The sequence below is a fragment of the Empidonax traillii genome, unplaced genomic scaffold (assembly GCF_003031625.1).
Source record: "Empidonax traillii isolate 1590-97213 ecotype Southwest subspecies unplaced genomic scaffold, ASM303162v1 scaffold818:size281096, whole genome shotgun sequence".
NCBI lineage: Eukaryota > Metazoa > Chordata > Aves > Passeriformes > Tyrannidae > Empidonax > Empidonax traillii.
Genome location: NW_020956011.1, coordinates 258,033 through 277,089, shown reverse-complemented (window position 1 = coordinate 277,089; position 19,057 = coordinate 258,033). Strand labels below are relative to the sequence as shown.

Sequence of the window (19,057 nt, the reverse complement as noted above, 5' to 3'; positions counted from 1 at the left end):
TTCCCAACCAAACACCTCCACAGTTCAGTCCTGCACTGCTCTGAAGCATCTCAGGCACCAAAGAGCTTCAGCAGACCTTGTGCATCAGCTCAGACTTTCAGTCAACCTATTGCAATAGTTTGTTTTTTTTTTTTTAATTAATCTACTGTTTTCAGAAACAAGTTACTTTTTATGTAACCTATGTATAAAGAAGTATACAAAAAAAAGAAAGAAAAATCAGAAGTTACTTGTATTTAAGGTTGCATTACTACCACTAGGTTTAGCATAAATTTTTTGGGTTTGCCTTTCCTTTTGATCCAGAATCTTTCATTCTTCTCTGCCTTGAACTCTTAATTCCTGAGATTTGTCTCTGATTTCTGCACTGCATAACTGGAGAAACCCGCACCTGCTCACAAATCCCAATAAATGCAACTGGAACAGGGAAAATGAACAGGACTAAAAAGACATTGAAGACTGAGAGTCAAGTGTTGGAAAGTGCAGGATTTTCAGACAGGAATGTCCCTAAATTGTCTCTGAAGAATGACTGAAATTCCCCGGACTCACCGCTACTTCTTCCGTTTTCTCTTCTCTTTTCTCTTCCTCTTCATCAGTTTCTGCAGCAGCTCCATCTTCCTCATCACTGCTGGAGGACTCCAGGATTTCACTGATGTCCATTTTCCAGTTCCTGGGAACACCCTTGGTGCTGAGAAACGTAGCTGCCTCCTGTAGCCCTACAGGAGAAAGGCTTTACCTCACCCACAGCACTCAGCCAACAAAGCAGTTTTAATTTCCTTTTCACATCCTTGCAAATGACAACCCCAACTTAAATGGAATGAATCCATCACAGAGTAGGCACCCTGATTTACTACTCTGCTCTTTTCAAAATCTCATCATGTCTTAGATTGCATAAAACATGAAGAGCATTTCCTAAAGAGATGTGACGTCAGCGTTTGGAACAGAGGGAAAACACAGCAGTGAGGAGGGGAGTGATGGGCCAGGCTGGAGTCCCACTTGTACAATGGAAATATCTGGAATTCTTTTGCTCGAAGAGGTGCTCCAAGGGGGAAACAACAGAGCCAAACAAACCCAGATAACCCTCAAATCTGCCCCTCAGTCACAGGAAGAGACTTTAATAAAGGAATCAGAAGAATACCCAGAAGAGGGACATCCTGCAATGAAATTCAGTGCTGCTGGAGAAGAAAAGGCACCAGTTCTAAACAGCTGCTGACAGAAAAACCTGCAGACATTGGTCCCAACTCTCTTTTTTATTTTTTGAAACCATTAGTACCTTTGGTTCCAAAATACTCCCTCGTGGCAAGGAATGTCACAACCCAATTATGTTCTGCACAGGAAAAAAGTCCCTTTCTTCAATTTATCTCAAACCTGGCATCTGATCTTTTTCTCTGGCTGTTCTAAAGCTCTTGGACTGTGAAACAGCTATTAAGGAGAAAGTAGAAATCATTAGGAGTTACACTAATCAATCAAAACCACCTCAAGCTCTCATTTGTAGCATGTTAAAGCTTTACTTGTTAGGGAGCTGTTCCACACCTTTACTCAAACCAGAGGAACTGCTGTTGTTGAGGTTTGGGTTTTTTTTTTTTTTGTTGCTGGGTGGGGTTTCTTATTATAATTTTTAATAAATAAATCTAAAATATTTATCTTTAACAAATTTCATATCCAAAGATTCTCTAATTTATCCCATTTAAAGTTATTCACAAAACATCCAAGAGCAATTACTAGAAATCAAGACATCAACACTTATTTATAAATGTTAAAAGTACTAAGAAATAATAAAATTATTTCTTTTAATTTACCTTTCTTAGGAGAGGACTCAGATTTTGGTAAGTTTTGAAGATCTAATTCTTTGATGTCTTTTCTTGCTATTGAGTAACTGTAAAAGAAGAAGGATTTGTTCTTTTTAAAGCACAGAAAAGCAACCATTTGACTTAGAAAAACAGCCATTTCTAAAATTGTCAAGATTTAGTAAGGTTCTTTCTAACAACTAAATGCATAAAGCACTTGTTATTGCAGTGTCATACAAGAGCAAGTTACTCAGAATAAGTTTCCAATCTTTCAGATTCAGACATTACAGTATCCTTAAATAATTAAGAAAAGTTTGTAAAGCTTCTCTATTTTCAATGCTTAACCTGCACAAATCTGCCAAGGTAAAGCACAAAGGCCAAAATCATTTTCTAAACTGAAAATATTCCCGTGAATCAACAGCTGCTCTCCAAAGAGGAATCCAGCTGAGAGGGAAAGAACAAGTCCTCTGTTTTCCAACTGCATTTCTGGTAACACAGAACAAGAATGAAGCCAGTTCCCAGATCTGCACTGACAAACAGCTGAGTTCGATTTTTCAATTACAGGAATGTTCTACCAGCACAACATATGGAAGTTGCTCTGTTCTAAGGTTATACTGAATATATATATTTTTTTTTTCTCCTTTCATTATTTCACACAATCTGCAGTAAAAGCTCAGGAGTTGGAGGCTGCCATTTTCTGAAGATTGTAGTTACAGTGTGTTGGGGCAGATGCAACACAAGTAACAATGAGGAGAAATAAAGGGAAACAGTTTTAAAAATCAGTCTTCACGCTCTTATAAATATCTTATTCCTTAACTAAGACACACAGCTCTGTCTGTCCCTCTCTCCTCCCTTTTGGAGCTGAGGATGGACCAATAGGATCTTGCTTTCTTTTTGCTGCAATCTTGTTTGGATTCTCTAACTATTTTAATTAACAGGTCTCTTTAAATTCTCTCCTTTGTTGGAAAAAAGTAGATTAAGGCCTTAAAAGCTTTGCTGTTTTAACAGCTGTGGACATCGTGGCACTGGAGGTAATTGGTCCATCAGATATCCAAACTACAACAGACAACCATAAAGATAACAATTAAGACATTAAGGAAAATAATTAAAACCAAAACTCGCACTTCAAAGGCCAGAAATGATCTAAGGAGTAAACACCTGGGTGTTTTGTGGGTTTTTCTTTTTGGTTGGTATTTTTTGATGAAGCACCAGAAAGTTTAGTGATTCAAGGAATTCTTATCATTCCAGCTGATGGGGAGAAGGGTGAGGAAGCACAGAAGGAGATGGCTGGAAATGGACCCTTTCCCTTGGGAAGAAATATGCAAATTAGTCCCCCATTTTCTCCCCCACATCTCCAATAAAAGTGAGCAATCACTTACAATTTGGAATCTGCAAAGGATCGAACTAAACACTGGTCCTTTTTCACGGTGACGTCATCATTGCAGCTCGGTGACACCACCTGAAGGTTCAGAGAAAACACTTTTTTATTGAAGAAAAAAGAAGTTGACCTTCAAAGGAAAGAAAGACAGCAGGAAAAGTGATGTTTTCCTGTTTATTACAGCGTAATTTCCAGTTCTGGGAAAACAAATCTACTCCAATTTATGCTACTAAGGTCAACAATAACAAATTTTAAGAAGCAATTTACCCCAAACTATTACCTTGACTTGATACGTGCAAGCCAAAAAAGCTCAAAATTTCATTTGTAAACTCAAAACTGATCTACTGAGGTTCCATCACTAGGTCCTGTTCATTCACTCTGCTTTTTAATTCTTGTTCACACAAAACCTGATTAAAGCATCTATTTAAAAAGTCACAAACCCACTTATTTTATACCAGTTTATATAGTTTGGCATTTAAACTGAGACATTAAGTTGGTTTGTTTGGGGTTGGGGTTTTCTTGAGGTGTGGATAACATAAACCAGTGTGAAATGCAGCCCATCCTTCCACAGCAGGGCTATCTCTAAGTCTAGAAAAGTGATAAAAATGTATCTGTGTTACCAAAACCACAACAAGTTCCCATTTTGCTCTAGGCCACACACAAAGAGAAAATGTGAAATGCAAATACAGGGCCTCCAGTGACTTCATCCCCTAGTTAAGAACCACGTTAAATGAAAATCTGTCATTAATAAAGGGATACACAACAGTCAGAACATGCACAAACCCACATTTTATATACAGCAGGACAAGCCAGGGTCAATTATTCACCCCAAGTTACACCCCAACGTTCTCTCCAGAAGGGAAGACACCTGGTCTGTGTAGGGAGTTCCTTTTTGCTCCTGGATTCACACAGGGAAATACAATCTCAAGCTAAGAGATTTTAACAACTCAGCTTGTTCCCTTAAGACTCAAAACAGAGGAGTGCAGAGTTCAGTACGTAAAATCTGCAAGAATTAATGAACCAAACCTGTGTGTTTAATGCTCCAAAATACTTTTTGTTAAGCAAACACTCCAGTGGGTACCAGAAGACGTGTACTGAGCCTGTCTGACAACACAAAAAAGTTTACTACAGAAAGCAACTTTTACCATGTCTGTGTGTTCCTGTGCACGTGGACAACCTGCAGAGAGTCTACTTTTACAGTACCAATTTACCTGGATTTATTTAATCTGTATTTATTTCAGCAGTGGCAATGAACAGCTGTACTGACAGTGAAATAAAAATCACCCCCACCATGGACTGCCAGTGCAAATGAAAGCATGAAAGGAACGAGAATTCCACAAAACCCAAAGCCAAATGAAATGTGGTTGCTCTTAAACTGCCTGGGAGTGCAAGTCCTAACACATCTGATTTCTGGAAGAAAAATACCCTCCCATCCTGATCATCCTGCACGTAGTTTTGAAAGACTTTAAAGCCATAAAACTGCAGCTTACACAGAAGTGTTAATCTTTGCTTCCCTACTCTGCACAGATACTGGAAAACATTGGTATTTTAAGCAAATCTGGGAGCAGAGCTGAGCCTGACAACATTCCCAGCTTTGCTGTGACAGGAACTCACCAGAGCTGGGTACCAGTCTGCCTTCTCTGCATTCCAACTCACACTCACAACCTTGCCAAGCAATTCATCGTTGAGGCGCCTTTTGTCTTCATCCTCTTCTTCACTGCTTTCTTCTTCCTTCTCATCTTCAGTACTGAAACAGCAACATGCACAAATTTTTAAAGGGTATGTCTGAACTTACTACCTGAGAGCAAAACCAGGTTTTCCTTCCTGTTTTGTAAAGCTGCAAGAAAACAAAGTTGGAATTTTAAGAGCTGAAATTGCTTGAAATACTCTCAAATATTAAGGGTACTTAGTAAGAGGCATTTTGTAGAAATTCTTTCCAAGTATCAATATTTTACAGCAGCATCAGGTTGGAATTGGAGACTTGAATCAGGTTTTGACTGTGCACAGATATGAAACAAAGAGAAATGGTCTCTTCCCAAGAAATTTAAAAACACTTTTTTTTTAAAATCTGTGCAGTGTAAAGGTTAAAAATCCTCCATTTCCTATCAGATGAATAAGCATAAATGTTCTAAAGCAAAAACCCTTTAATTTGATAATATTGCCAAGATACAATCGGTGTGCTGGAGCATTCCGAGCTCTGCAGCTGCCTCAGTGACGGCAAAGGGACACCAAAAGAAAGGCAAAACTCACACAGGAAGAGAAGATCTTCTCCCTCTATTGGATTTCTTCCCAATAACTGGAGTTCCAAAGTGCTCTGGGTTGGTTAGTGGTAGTTGGTCAAGTGTCTACATGGAAAAAAAAGGGGGAAAAAATGAGTTTGCAGTATCTTATTATAAAAAAAAAGTGAATTAACTACTTAATTTTTATTCCCTGCCCATCAGTGTCTTACCTCACTTTCTGCAAAGTGCCTTTCTCCCTTCAAGCATAACGAAGTTCGTCTCAAGGTCCTTTCATCTCCATCATCAAAAACTAGGATGAAGCCAAGGAAACACATCAGTGATCGGATCTGCAACCCAATCTTCCTGTTTATCTCAAATAAAGAACATTCCCCAGCACAGGACTGTCAGACCTCCCTCCACTTATCCACAAGCAAAATGAAGGTCACTCCTCAATATTCAGCCTAAGAATAGATTTTCACAGAGTATGAAGCCAGTAAAAACAAGATTTTTGGGTGCAAGAGTCTGACTTGGATATTCTTCTTATCAATACGCTGCACATTTCAACCCACAGGCGCTATTACCTAACCATCTTTGGGGTTTGTCTGGTTTTGTTGGGATTTTTCTCACCCTCTCCATTTACTCCTCACTTATGCTACTGTTCAATATTGTGCAATCCCACTGAAAAGACAAAGGCATGGAAAGGAAAACAAGGCTGGGATGGGTTTCGCTGCATTATCAATATTGCCTTACAAACAGAGCAGGACACTGGGAATCTGAACCTCCAAGTCAATTTCTAAGGAAAATTTAATAGACATCCCATTAAATCTCACGTATAAGTGACAGGGAAGCTCCACTGATTCCCATCAATATATAGCAGATGAATTTTGGCACATTCCTATTTAAAAAAAAACAACCATCAAACAACAAAAATCTCTTGAGCCAGCATGAATATAAAATATAATATTTCTCCAATGACTAACCAGAACAGTCACTTTCTCACACTTTTAGATTAAAAGCATTGACTGCAATAATAATTTTATAAAAAGGTATGAATATAAAACTAATTAAGCTTGATAAGATGAGCTTTAAGGTTCCAGAATCTTCAGAGTAGATACTACAGAACCCGATACTTGAGAGTAAATAAACAGAAAGAATCTATTCCCAGATTCCTACCTGGATTAAGACAAGTCTATCCCAGGCCTTTTCCTGTCCCTTCTCCCAGTTTTTTTCCAGCTGAAGGTGCAGGATTGGTCTGTTCTAACAAAAACTGCTGGGCCCTTGCCATGCAGGGCACAAGTGCTGGGCTGCTCTACATTTTCCAGAGCTGAAACTGGTGGACAACACAAAAGAAATCCAAAATCCCATCTGAAATGCCTCTCCCAGCACTGAAAGGGAAAGTCCCTGTGTCTTTATTCCACATGAGAAGCAGCAATCCCAGAAGGCGGAGAAGCACAAATTCTCAGACCTCCTTCCTGAGCTGCAGCAGGGCCAGGAATTGGCATCACCACTAAATGTGAGTGTAGAGAAATCTGTGAGAGCAGCCAGAACTTTCTCTGAGCAGGTAGGAGATTTTGGGTACCGATCTGTGTTGTGGAAAGGTGCAAAGCACCTGCAACTCACAGTGTAGCTGCACAGCTTGGAGCAAAACATCTCTGCAGAACAACACGGTGTAAGAGAACAGCATAATTCAAAATATTTCCTTAGTTAAATCAGTGACCACTCGATAAATTCTCAACTGAGAAAGGACAGCACCGTTTTTCATTCCCAAATATTCAATTATTTGAAAGACTAAGCCGAGGCCAAGTAAGAAATCTCTCCAATAAATCACAATGCCTGAAGTAGTTGGTAACTGTAGCCACTTTGAACTTGCTTCTCCTCTAGGGAAAATACCTGATTGTGCCTCACTGAAAGGGTAATCAGAAACCTCCCTGATAAACTCAGCAGCTTCACAAACACAAACTGAGGAGGCCTTGTGGTTTCCATCTCACTTCTAAGAAAAATCTGCTTCCCCCAAGAACTGATCATGTCCCTTCAAGAGGGTATTGCTACAACTCCAAATTCTCCCATGGCACAAACTGCAGAGGTTGTACTCCATGGGAATGATAAAATTCAAGGAATTCTGTCACGCTAAAGAGGGCAGGAAAGCAGAATGGAAGGCAGGGAGAGCTCTCCCATTCACATGAAGTCCCCAAGAGGTGTGTTTACAGTGCCAGGATGCTCCTCTTGGGGGAAATGACAGCCCTGGCCTTGCAAAGGAACAAGTGGGGAAAAGCAGAAGCCTTTGAAGTTCTTTTATTTCCTCATCTCGGGGAGGGACTTTCTGGGGCAACAGGGTGCAGGAGGTGAGGGCTGATTTCTGGGAACCCAGGATCCAAAGCAGCCAGGGAACTCCCACACACCATCTACCAGTCAATGACACAAGGTAGGGACGATGAAAGGAAAGCCCCATTTGTGCTGGGGGTGCTCCCTAATGATGAGCACTGGCACAAGGGGGAGGAGATGATTTAAGCAGCACAACCTGGAGGAGCAGCTCTGTTATAAAGATTGTTCTGATCCCAGGAACAGAGGCCAATCTGCTCCATCCAGAGCATTTTCAAACAGTGACAACAGAAGAGAAATGGTCTGAATTTTGCTGCATCCCAACCATGTCAATAATGACGGGAGAGAAAAAGAATTGATTTGTTTGTGGAAATCTCCACAATCCCAATCTATGACAGAAAAATACAAATAAACTTCTCAGTGGTAATCAGTGCAGGACTTCCCAAGAATTAGGAAAAAACTCTCTTGGTTAAAAACTTGAGAAGCTCAAAAATGCACTAAAAGGTGCAACTTTAAACTCACTATTAATGAGCAGGTACCTTCCATCCCCTGACTGCTGCAGACCCATTTATGCCATTAATAAAAATAACACCAACTCTGTCCTCACAAAACCAGTCTCAACATCAGCTTTCACTCATATTAAATGTTAACATTATTTGGTATTAACAACATTAAATATTTATATAAATATTAACAAGTGGACTAATCCAAGTCATTTTTAGGAACTGTGAAGAAACTTGACACGAAATACTGCAGATCAGTTGAACTACAACTTGTTTATAAATATCCCCAAGACTGAAAAGAAGAAGAAAAAAAAAAAAGACAGAAAAAGGAGAACAGAGCAGAAACATCCTCGTAGCAGTTCTGGTATGACCTACACACAGAGCAACAAGGCAGTTCTGGGACAGACAAGTGAGCAGGGAAAACAACCCTCAAGGCTGCATCTTGCTAACTTCAAAATCCAACAGGTTATGTTCCTGGTGCTGCCCAAACCAGCAAAGATTCCGGACTGCACAGAAAGGAAACGTTTTCTTCTCCTTCCCCATCCTCATTCTGAAACTTTTAAACCCACCGAGACAACAAAAGTCGGTCCTATGAATAAAAGCAGCTCTGGTGTCACTGCGTACACTGAATTATTTTCACTGCTGCCTGTCAAAGCAGTGATTTGTGAACTACCAGAGAGGCTGCCTGTGAATGTCTCAATAAATGTGTGCGAGTTGAGCAAACATTTGGGTTTCAGCAGTGGACAAAGCAGGGGAAGTCCCAAGAGTCGTGCAGCACTTGTTGCGTGACCCTGCAGCCAAGGGCTGTGGGACTGATTCATCCTGCAGGAGCGACACAGTGGATTGTGCTACTGACAGACCACAGCACTCAGGTTGATTGTTTGGTAAATAACTGTAAGTGAGCTCCAGTTCCTCTTACACAAACACATCCGAACTACGCCCGAAAATACAGAAGTGTGGCCTCTGAGACTACACGCGGAAAACAATCACCTTCCACAAAAAACTGTGCTGCTGAAACTACTTTTTCTGAAGTGTTACATCACTCTTACTACTGTTACACACAAAGGGATTAGAGAGACAAAACCTGCCTCCTTGCTTTCCCTACAGGACTGCACTCCAGGCAAATCCAGGGTTTCCTCCAAACCGGCGTGGCACTGGCGGGTGACACACACGCACGGGCAGTGACGCTGCGGTGACGTGGAGCTCAGCAGGGTGTCAGGAACTGGTCAGACCAGACCCACAGACACGAGCAGTGCCCTGCACACCCCACAGATCAGCAACAGCAAACCCACAGCCTTCTGGTGGGGGTGAACTCGGGGGGCTGAGGGGGCCCCTCGTGGCGGAGCTCTCGGATGCGGCGCAGCCAGAGCCCAGCCAATTTTTCAGCATCTCCACGAAGTATCAGAAGAGGAAAAGTTATTTTCAAAACAGGAAAATGTGGCTATAAATAGGTCCCGTTAGCAACCCTGCTCCTGAAGTCCCAGGACATCAGTGTTGGTTCATTTGCAGCTGAATATTCTCAGAATTAAGAATTGGAAATATCAGAATCCAAACAACGTGAAGGACGGAACCAAACACTTGGCACCTTTAATTTCTGCCACCTGCCCTCCCAACACAGCGACACAAAGTGATGCAACTGAGACTTTGCTTCATTCCCTGAACAACTCAAGCTGAATTCCCAAAACTTCACTTCCACAAGAATAAGAACTGAGTTAATTTAACTCCTCTCAGCACACACTCACTCAGCATTCCCTGGAAACTGCCACATCAGAGGAGGAAGTTCCCAGCACAGGTATTGGGCTCATAGAGGAGCCCCAAAAGTGTGTCTGGAAGTCTTAACTCTAAAAAATAATGAATCACGTCCCCTTTCACCCCAAACTGTATATAAAGCCCTAATATTGACAGCAAGGTCTGTCAGAAACTGTAAATGCCGCTCGCTGTTTTGGGGTTTTTTTCCCCCTATTTCTTACTCTAAAATTCAGAGGAAAATGATAGAAAGTTACCGTGTTTTCTCTTTCTCTTTTTAGAAAAACCTTTCCATTATTTAACTAGCAAAATAGAAGACTCAGGGTATTTAATCAGCTTTTTTCTTTTGTTTCAAGCTGGAGATCTGGTAAAGGAGACCTAATCCCACCCAGATTATTGACCTGGGTCTTGTCCAAAATGAGATGACACTTTGATTTTAAGGGGGCAATAAAAACCAGGCCACAGTAACAGCAACTCTCAGACCCTTGTTCAAACACTTCTTCTCACTCTTATAAAGGCATTACATCACTTCTAGTTCTGTGCAGAAGCGATACAAAAGTGTTTCCTTCGAGAACATCTCTGTAGGGATTTCTGTTTTCTGAAATTCTGGCAATGAGGGGAAGGAAAACACAACTGTGCACTTTGTAAGGTGTGGTCTGGGTTGTGGTTTCTCCGTTTTCCAGTCATTTCAGACATTATTTCAGCATCTACCTGAAGCATTTTACAAGTTAACAGAGAATCAGGAGGATGGTACACTCAGAGAGCCACAATTCAAACCTTGCTAAGCTGAAAGAAGATCTGACAGACCATTTTAATTCTGTGCAATTATCACCCAACAACGCATTCAGCACTTCAAAAGCATCAATGCAGCCCTTTCAAACTTGTAAATTAAGGAAGTTCAGTTTAAGTAACTGCATTTTAAAGATTAAAACATCATAGAAGCACTGAGGTTGGAAAAGAACTCTAAGATCAGCAAGTCCAACTGAGCCATTTGTTAACCAAAGAATATAAACTCCTGTTACTGTCACTCCAGATCTGAGAGGCCTGCCTTGTGCACTGGCATTTTAAACTGCCACTCCAGAAAGCTTTTGATTCTTTACCTGCTCCTCCTGAAAAGCTGAATTTCACAGGTGATTTCCAAAGTGTATCCAAACCACAGCTGAGAAATTCAGACTAAACGGCTGCAGTAACATTGTTATTACAGAAAAAGCGGAAAAGTGATTCTGTGGGAGTTCCAATAAAAATAAATCCTTATTTATTCTGGGTACATGAACACCACTGATAGACAGGAGATACTGTTAAAGCAGACAAACTGCTCAGCACCGTGGCTCTTGCACTACGGTGGGGGCAAAGCAGCCTTTTACTCAGCATTTCTACAGGCTCAACTTATTGACCAAAGAGAAATTGTTTCAGGTGAGTTTTCTTCTTCTTTAGACCCCTATATGAAACAGAGAGCCTGATATGCAAAAGTGATCATCACCTCGCATTAGAAGTGCAGGCACTTGGTTCTGGTGCATTTTTTTAGGTATCTGTACTTAATAGTTTGAAAATGTCTGTATATATTACCGGTTTCACTGTATCAGTCTACTTTAGGATCACTGAGAAAGAGATGTGAGGTAACAGAGAAAATAAATACCACAGGGAAAGCACAAATTAGTGAGACACAAGATTTCCATCTCAAAAGAGTCAGGAAGATATTCTATAAACCTGCAATCTGCCCAATCCACTCCCCTCTCAACTGTTCAGCTGGGAGTGCATCAGTGAGACTGAAGCAGAGCACCCACCCTCTATTAAAAAGGAACCAACTCAACTGGTTGCTTCACAGCAGTAGAAATATAAATATACACCTCATATTCACCCAAAACTTCCTACAGACACACACTGGAGGCAGCAGGCAAAAGACAAGCCTTGTTTTTCACACCTCGACCTAAAACACTCCCCCAATTTTACCTGCAAAGTAACCCCGACACAAACTCGATCTTCTGCTTACTCTGGCCAGTGTCACCTGTGCTTTCAACACCAATCAGCAACTGGCCCCAAACAACTCCCAGAAATGTTCCTGAGATGTAAACCCAGCGTGTTCCAGTTCTATTTTCACAGTCACAGTGCCACAGTCCAGCACTGTATGTTCACTTACCATGAAATTATTTAATCCCTCCCCTGAGCTCCAGATTTTTACAGAATCCTACCAGTCTTAATATATTTGTTTAAGGAAAACATTTTACACTCCCATTCTGCCTGTCAAAATATAATTTTGAGGGGAAAGAAAATGACAATAATTAATTATTCCTTTGGTTCAAGTTTCTGAGACACTGGACTTTAAAAAAAAATGTATGAAGTAAAAATCATGGCATGCATGATTTATCTCAAATTACTGGGGACAGTTCAACAACTTGTTAAATCTAAACAACAATCTACTAATACAGGACAGAACACTTAATTCACTGTTCAAATTTCCTGCTCATCAAGTAAAGATTTTTGGCAGAAGTGCACTGCTCAAAAGAAAAGGGAAAAAAAAAAAAAAAAGGAAATATAAAAGAAACAAACAAGGAAAACCAGAAAAAACTCATCCCCTGAAGAGGGGATTTAAAGTTCACATGTCAAATGGAATAAGACAAATATGTCCTCTGGTCCAAATTCAAACAGAATTAGCTAAAAACGCTGCTTTAAAACTGAAATGAGGAGTTTTAAAAGGAAAATGCTAATTCATAAACCATGAAACTGTTAGTGCAAGCCTCTGTTTCTTGTTGCTTCTGTAACAGAATGGTGAACCTCAAAAAATACACAAAGCCAAGCTAAAGGTCAGGTGTTGTTCCTCGAGTGTGGCACATCACAGTTCTAAACTAAGCAGATTTTAAATCTTCTGCACTGCAAAATAATCCTGCCTTCCCTCCCTGACCTGACAGACACCCCAGTTTTACAGCAATGTTCTAATCCTGAAGGAAAAGGCAAAGAGCAGTGAGCTCTGTCACCCAGCTCAGAGTTAAACACACACTAACAATAATAATCCCAGGCTGACAAATTCCAAGCCATCTGCAGAGCCTTCTGATCCCCCCAAAGGTGGCATAACCTCACCTGCTGCAGTGGAAACACTGAGAACAGCTTCTTTAAATCTTAAAGGAGGGGTTAATGAACCAAAGTAATTAAAAGTTCATGGGATAGAAGACTCCTCAGGAGAGGAGGGAAGGGTCTGAGGTAAAGCTGAATACATTTGGTACACAAGGCAGCCAGTGAGAAACACACTGTTCAAATTTACAAGCGCTCATCTCAAAAGCAATGCCCAAGAGCAGCACGTGCAGGACAATTCCCAGGAGCATGTTCCCTCTATGTTATTAGTGAATAGAAGGCTCCAGCCCTAAGAAAGTTGTGCACAAAAGGGATGGGTGCCTGCAAATCTATCTAATTCAAAGACTGACCTTTTTTATTTATCTACTATTATTTGATTGTTGTTGGATTTTGTCATTCTGCTAATAAAGATGTTTCAGAAAAACCTGGAGATCAGAATTATTCCAAGTAGGAAGATTTATCTTGCAATGAATTCTTGTTCAACACTGACCAGGTGGCTGACCCTGCATTCTGAGCTTTTTGTTCCAGTAACTGAGTCTCCAACATGAGAAGCAAAGTACTTTTCCATTTCACTTTTAAGATAACCATTACTGGAAAATTACATTAAAGCAAATATTTATATAAATGAATGTCTCCTCTTTTCTTTTTAAAGTGTGATATGTTGATTCTTTTATTTTAAAAGAAACAGATTCTGTCTTCTCTTGGTGCTACCCCTGTTTTTCCTGTGTACAAGATGGCACACAGGGAAAGAAGGCTCCTATTTCAGTCACTCATTACATGCCACGGGTTTTCAACTAGAAGAAGAATTACGAGGTTTATGCCTTAAAATCTGCAAAAGTTATTCTGAATTTCAGTGAGTGCAACTGCTACCAGAGTAAGAACACTGTGTCAAATAAAACTTGATTATTCAGCCCTACAATTACCTGGGCAACCGACTCCCTGACCATCGAACAATTATTACCCTAATTTAAAGGGCAAAGAAAATCACCGGATGGCTTTAAAAAGACCCCTCCAAAAACTATCTGAGCAATACAGGATGTGATTACTTCCATTGTCACCTGTAATTAGGAATGTGTTGCTCGAGGGTTACAGACAGCAGATGAGACGTGTGGCTACTCACCCACAGTGTACCAGCTCGCGTCCGTCAGCTTGCTGATCACGGCTTCCTGCAAGGAGCCGTCGGGCATTTTGGTTTCAACCATTGCACCAACCTGCAAAAAAAGGAGCAGCTCAAGGTCACCTGGGAGCCCAAAATCACCGTACAAGTGTGCAAAGGAAGAGTTACTTTTCTAAACGCTCATTTTTGGTAAATGCCACGTGCAAAGTTTGGTCACTTAGAAGGCGAGAGCAAAAGTACTGCAAGTAGATACTAAAGCAGAAACTCAGATCATCTCATGTCCCCGTGACTTAGAGCATCACAAGAAGTCACAGAGGGCTAACCAAAAACAAACACTGAAAGTAATTAATTTTATTACTGATAAGTATGCCATTACTACTATTTCTTATACTTTAGAAGCACTGTTACACTGTGGGCTAGATCAGAACACACTGGTGGTTCCTGTAGGAGCTACAGAGAAAAGACAAATATAAGAAAGATGATCATCTTTGAGGAGCTCAGTTTGCACTTGGTGTTTATAACACAGCTCTGTATTTTAGCACACAACTTCTACACAGCATAAAAATACAAATATAAAAATACTTGGCTTTGCACTCAAGTTCTCAATTACTTCTAATAAGTTTCAAAGTTTCATTATTTATAAAAAGCTTTGTATAAGCCAAATCAACGCAGGCAAAACTGTTTATCAAGTGCACTACACAGACAAGTATAAACAGCCCATAAAGCCACAACAATTAAGACTAAATTCCTCAGAATCCATCTGATCTAAAGGGATGGGGCTCTCCTTCTTTGACTTCAACCCTGGAGAACAGGTATCCACCTGAACAGCATCAAAATTACAAATCAATGATGTGGTTACCAAAAGAAGCCACACAATTATTATACATACTCTTAGAGGTCCTTTCACTTGGTCATCTTGCACTAATTGAGTTGAGTTGTCCCCCTTCAAGACCACCTGAAAGATATTAATGAACTTTTAAGATGCAGCTGATTTTTCAGTAACATACAAAAAAAAATTTGAAAATTTATTTGTAATAATAAAGATCTAATTTTCCAAATTATGATTATCAATCAACTGGACTCAACACTTGGCCTGGACCATTTTACTGACGGGAAATCCCAAGTATCACATTTAATATTTATTCTGAAAAATCACAATTAAAAGAACAGAGAAAATCAACCATCAGCCATTCCAAAGCAAAGGAAATATGTTTTTAGATACAAGTTTAGATATGGACATAATCCAGGGTATATCTGGAATTTGGCTTCCAGATGAGAAGATTAAGCAAGTGGTTTTTTCCCCCTCTCTACTTCAGCTGTAGAACTTTATTGACAACACACTGAGTACCAAACTACAACCAAAACAAAACCTCTCTTTATTAAAGAGGTATCAACAAATCACCAAACTGACTGCAATACCAGCATTCCTGCTGCCTTGAACCAGAGGAAGTTTTGATGGCAAAGATGTGAGCGAAAATAAGGATCAGTTAGAGTGTAAGTAAACAATTCTCCCCTGTGTTCCAGAAGGTACCAGCGGTGAGACAGAGTCAACATAAACCTATGCAATTCAACAAAAGAAAAAAAATCCACAATTCCTATTTTTTCAAGGACCAAAAGTTCCATGAGCTCCCTTTCCACCCATAAAATGTCCAGTTTTCTGTCTCCCCCAGCATTCCCCCAAGGCCAGACTCCACTGGAGCTGTGTTTACAGACACCCCACCAGTGCCACGCCAGAACATCATCACTATTAACACACGTTCAGGACAATAATGCCCTTTATGCTGATGTCCAGTTCTAAATAAAAATGGCATCACGAGGAATACAGGTTGTCCTGCTACTCAGGAAAAGGCTACAGGACTCTCTGGCCTCTCTGCACTCTTGGCAGGCGTGCAGGGTGTGCCTACACACTCTTAATTACAGTATCAGGCTTAGCTTGTTAAAACTTCTATTGTTGTAACTGAGATTCAGCGACAGGAATTTCCACCGAGTCCCAGCAGCCTCAGACACTTCCAAATCTTATCATGGAGTAATAAAGCATCTGATTCTAATGACAAGAAGAAACTCCTACCTATTAACAGTCTAAATACTCCACCAGACCGAAGATGCAGACACAAAATCAAGGTTGTCAGACCAGCACGGTGCTTCCTACAGAGCTGCTCATTAACACAGATTTCAAAGAACACAAGTTTCTCCAAGTACTCATTAAGAACAGGGAAAAGACTCCAATATCTGAATTAGGGTTTTTTTTTTTTCTATTGATGAAAAGCACTCTGATAAAGCGATATGATCTATATTTGTAACTGAAGAGGCTGATGGTTTGTTCTACTTGATTTAAGCATTAAAGCACAGGAAAACTTGGATGTGTAGCTATAAAAAGCAGCTTTCATCTCGATTTGTCAGGGGGGTTTGGGTCACTAATGCCTTATTTACATATCTTGGACAGTAGACACTAAAGTAGGAAGTGGGAAGACTTTGACAAAACAAAGCAGAAGAACAATTTCTATATTTACTTTGAATTCTTCACTTGCACGTTTTCCTCGTTTCCCCACAGTGGCATTTACAACAGCACTGCACCAGCAAAATGACAACTTTCTTTTTTGATTCCATTCTTTTTTTGGCAAAACCCAAACGTATGAATGATTATGACATGCCAGTAATGTCCATGCACAGGAACTCAGCTCCAGCCAGGGCAAGCTGCTTTAGAAGCAGCAGCAAGAGGCTCAAAACTTAAAAAATATTACCCCTGACATCGCTCAAACCTGGGCTAAGAAACTAGTTAGTCATCCCTTGTGCTGTTGATTTATTTTGGCATTGCCTCTCAAGTTCCAAGCTCTAAAACTGAAAGTGTCAGTTGGAATGAAATGGAACTTTTGCTTCAGAAGAGGTTGCTCTGATTCCTTATTAGTCATGTAAAGCCATAATCCTCTATTGGTGACATCAAAACTTACTGCTGGGAAACTGATGCATTCAAAAATAAGACAAATGCAGTCAGGAAAGAAGCAGCAAGAAAGCTTGGTTTTGTATCAGCATCTACTAATAAGAAAACAACAAGATCTCCCCCAAAATAAAGCAAAAAAAGAACAAACAAATATCGCCCCAAGCCCAACAGCAAAACACGAAAAAATCCCGTGCAAGTGTCGCTTAAAGTTCCCACAGCGAGGTGATGGGAGGTCTCCTGATCTTCAGGACTGGCATCTCCTCTGACAGCCCTTCCAGCACGAGGCTTTAACCAAAGCAGCAGCAATCCCAGAGAACTACCTTGACTTTCACGAGCCTCTTCACCGTCTTAATCTTGGCCTCGCAGAAGGCACCGCGGTACTTGGCACTGACATCGGTCCCCACTGTCAGGTAGGCAGGTTCATCTGCTGCCTGCAGAGACACACAGCAGAACAACAAAGTTTAGCCCCCAATTTAATGTTTTTATCCCCATCATTTATATATTTCATCCTGCATCTAAACTTTCGGACCTGTTGGCTTTTAATTGACAAACGCTGCTCGGGCTGGGAATTGCCCAACGGAGTTCTCCAAAAAGGAAAATCAAAACCCAACAAACAAGTTACAGGAAGTTTTATCATACACCCCCCCCTTCGTTTTCATTGTCAGCCTCTCACAGAAATATCCTTGAAGGTACTGAATTGATATTTGGAACATCTTGTAAAAGAGCTAATAAAGGACGACTAATTCAAGTCATTTCTATACAAACCAAAAATATTTCCACTGCAAAAGAAAGCAGTATAACAGACAGTTGTACTTTTTCCAGCTATAAGCAATCCAGTGACACAGATTATTTAAAACGTTTGAGATTGGTGTCATCCCAATACTTCCAATTAAGTCTATAACATTCTATATATAGGATTTCTTTCCTGGTGACTAAAAGGAGACCTCTAGAGAAATCTGTTGCAGTCTTTCAAACAGCTATTAAACCAGTATTTTTCTTTCTTTATCAAACCTTAATTGCTTATGAGTTTTCAAAGAAAATTATTTGTCATCACGTTTTCCTTTATCTGGACTTTGATACCTTAATACATTTCACTTCGCTGCTCGTTGCAGCCGATAAACAAGGACAAAATTACCACGCTGAACATGACAGGAAATCAGCACAGAACCTAAAACAACTGACTTTACGTGCAGGGTTGTTTTTTTTTTTTTTTTCAACTCGATATTATTTCTTCAGCTCTGAATGCAAAGGCAAAAGTTTCTCTCTCTTTAGTAAATCACACTGCAATTGTTGAGCCTTTGTAGCGAGCAAACCGGCAGCAGCAAAGGCGGGACAAAAGCTGTGGTTTTGCAAACTTGCCATAGCAGCTGCTGATACAGGAAGCGTTTAAAGACGGGAGCCCAAAGGACAACAACAACAACTCCGAGGCGACGGGGATGTTCCGAGCGCTCCTGCACGGCCGCCAGAGCTCCGAACCACCTGCCCCTCGCCGGGGAGCAGGAGCAGCTCTCACGGTATCCACCGAAAGCCGCGTTATTCCAGCGTGAGGTGACTGAGAAGCGATTAAAAATGAAACCTCCAGCGCGGCGGGCGAACAGGGCGGCGATCCCCGCTCCCGCCGGAGCCGCCTACCTTCATCTTCGAGGGTTATGTGAGGGATTCCAGCTCCGGGACTTCTCCTCGCACGGCACAAACACTGCAGAAAAAACACGAGCGGGGGAGGTCTGAGGGCTGAGCTGCCCGTGAGGGGCGGCGGGGGGAGCCCGGGGGAGGCGGAGGGAGGGAGGCGGAGGGAGGGCCGGGGGGAAGGAGCCGCCGCCCGTCCCGGCCGCGCCGAGGGAGCGCGGCCGCCGCTTCCCGCCGGGCGGCCCCGCGCCCCGTGCGTGTGTCACGGCGCCATTTGCTCCGCGGGGCTCGGGGGCCGCCGGGGCCGCCGCCGCTCCCGCTCCCGGCTCCGGCCCCTCGCAACTTTCCGCGGCCCCGCCGGGCC

General features: G+C 41.4%; 1 protein-coding gene across 1 annotated transcript; it reads right to left on the bottom strand.

Moving 5' to 3' along the window:
• Positions 1-254: 254 nt before the first annotated feature.
• Positions 255-18,801, bottom strand: LOC114066854 (AT-rich interactive domain-containing protein 4A-like). The gene is made up of 10 exons (XM_027901883.1): positions 18,700-18,801; positions 17,388-17,498; positions 15,019-15,084; positions 14,133-14,223; positions 5,609-5,688; positions 5,410-5,504; positions 4,774-4,906; positions 3,161-3,240; positions 1,794-1,870; positions 255-710 (listed from the first exon to the last, which is right to left on the bottom strand). The coding sequence occupies exons 1-10, from the start codon at positions 18,703-18,705 to the stop codon at positions 502-504; spliced, it is 948 nt and encodes a 315-aa protein (XP_027757684.1). The 5' UTR covers positions 18,706-18,801; the 3' UTR covers positions 255-501.
• Between the last annotated feature and the right edge of the window lie 256 nt (positions 18,802-19,057).

Bases quoted from the DNA above. Each gene is read 5' to 3' on its own strand.
- LOC114066854 (XM_027901883.1), bottom strand. The intron at 5,505-5,608 runs GTAAGACACTGA...TTTTCCATGTAG, and splicing joins GGCACTTTGCAGAAAGTGAG to ACACTTGACCAACTACCACT. The intron at 711-1,793 runs GTAAATTAAAAG...TTTCTCCTGTAG, and splicing joins TGAGTCCTCTCCTAAGAAAG to GGCTACAGGAGGCAGCTACG.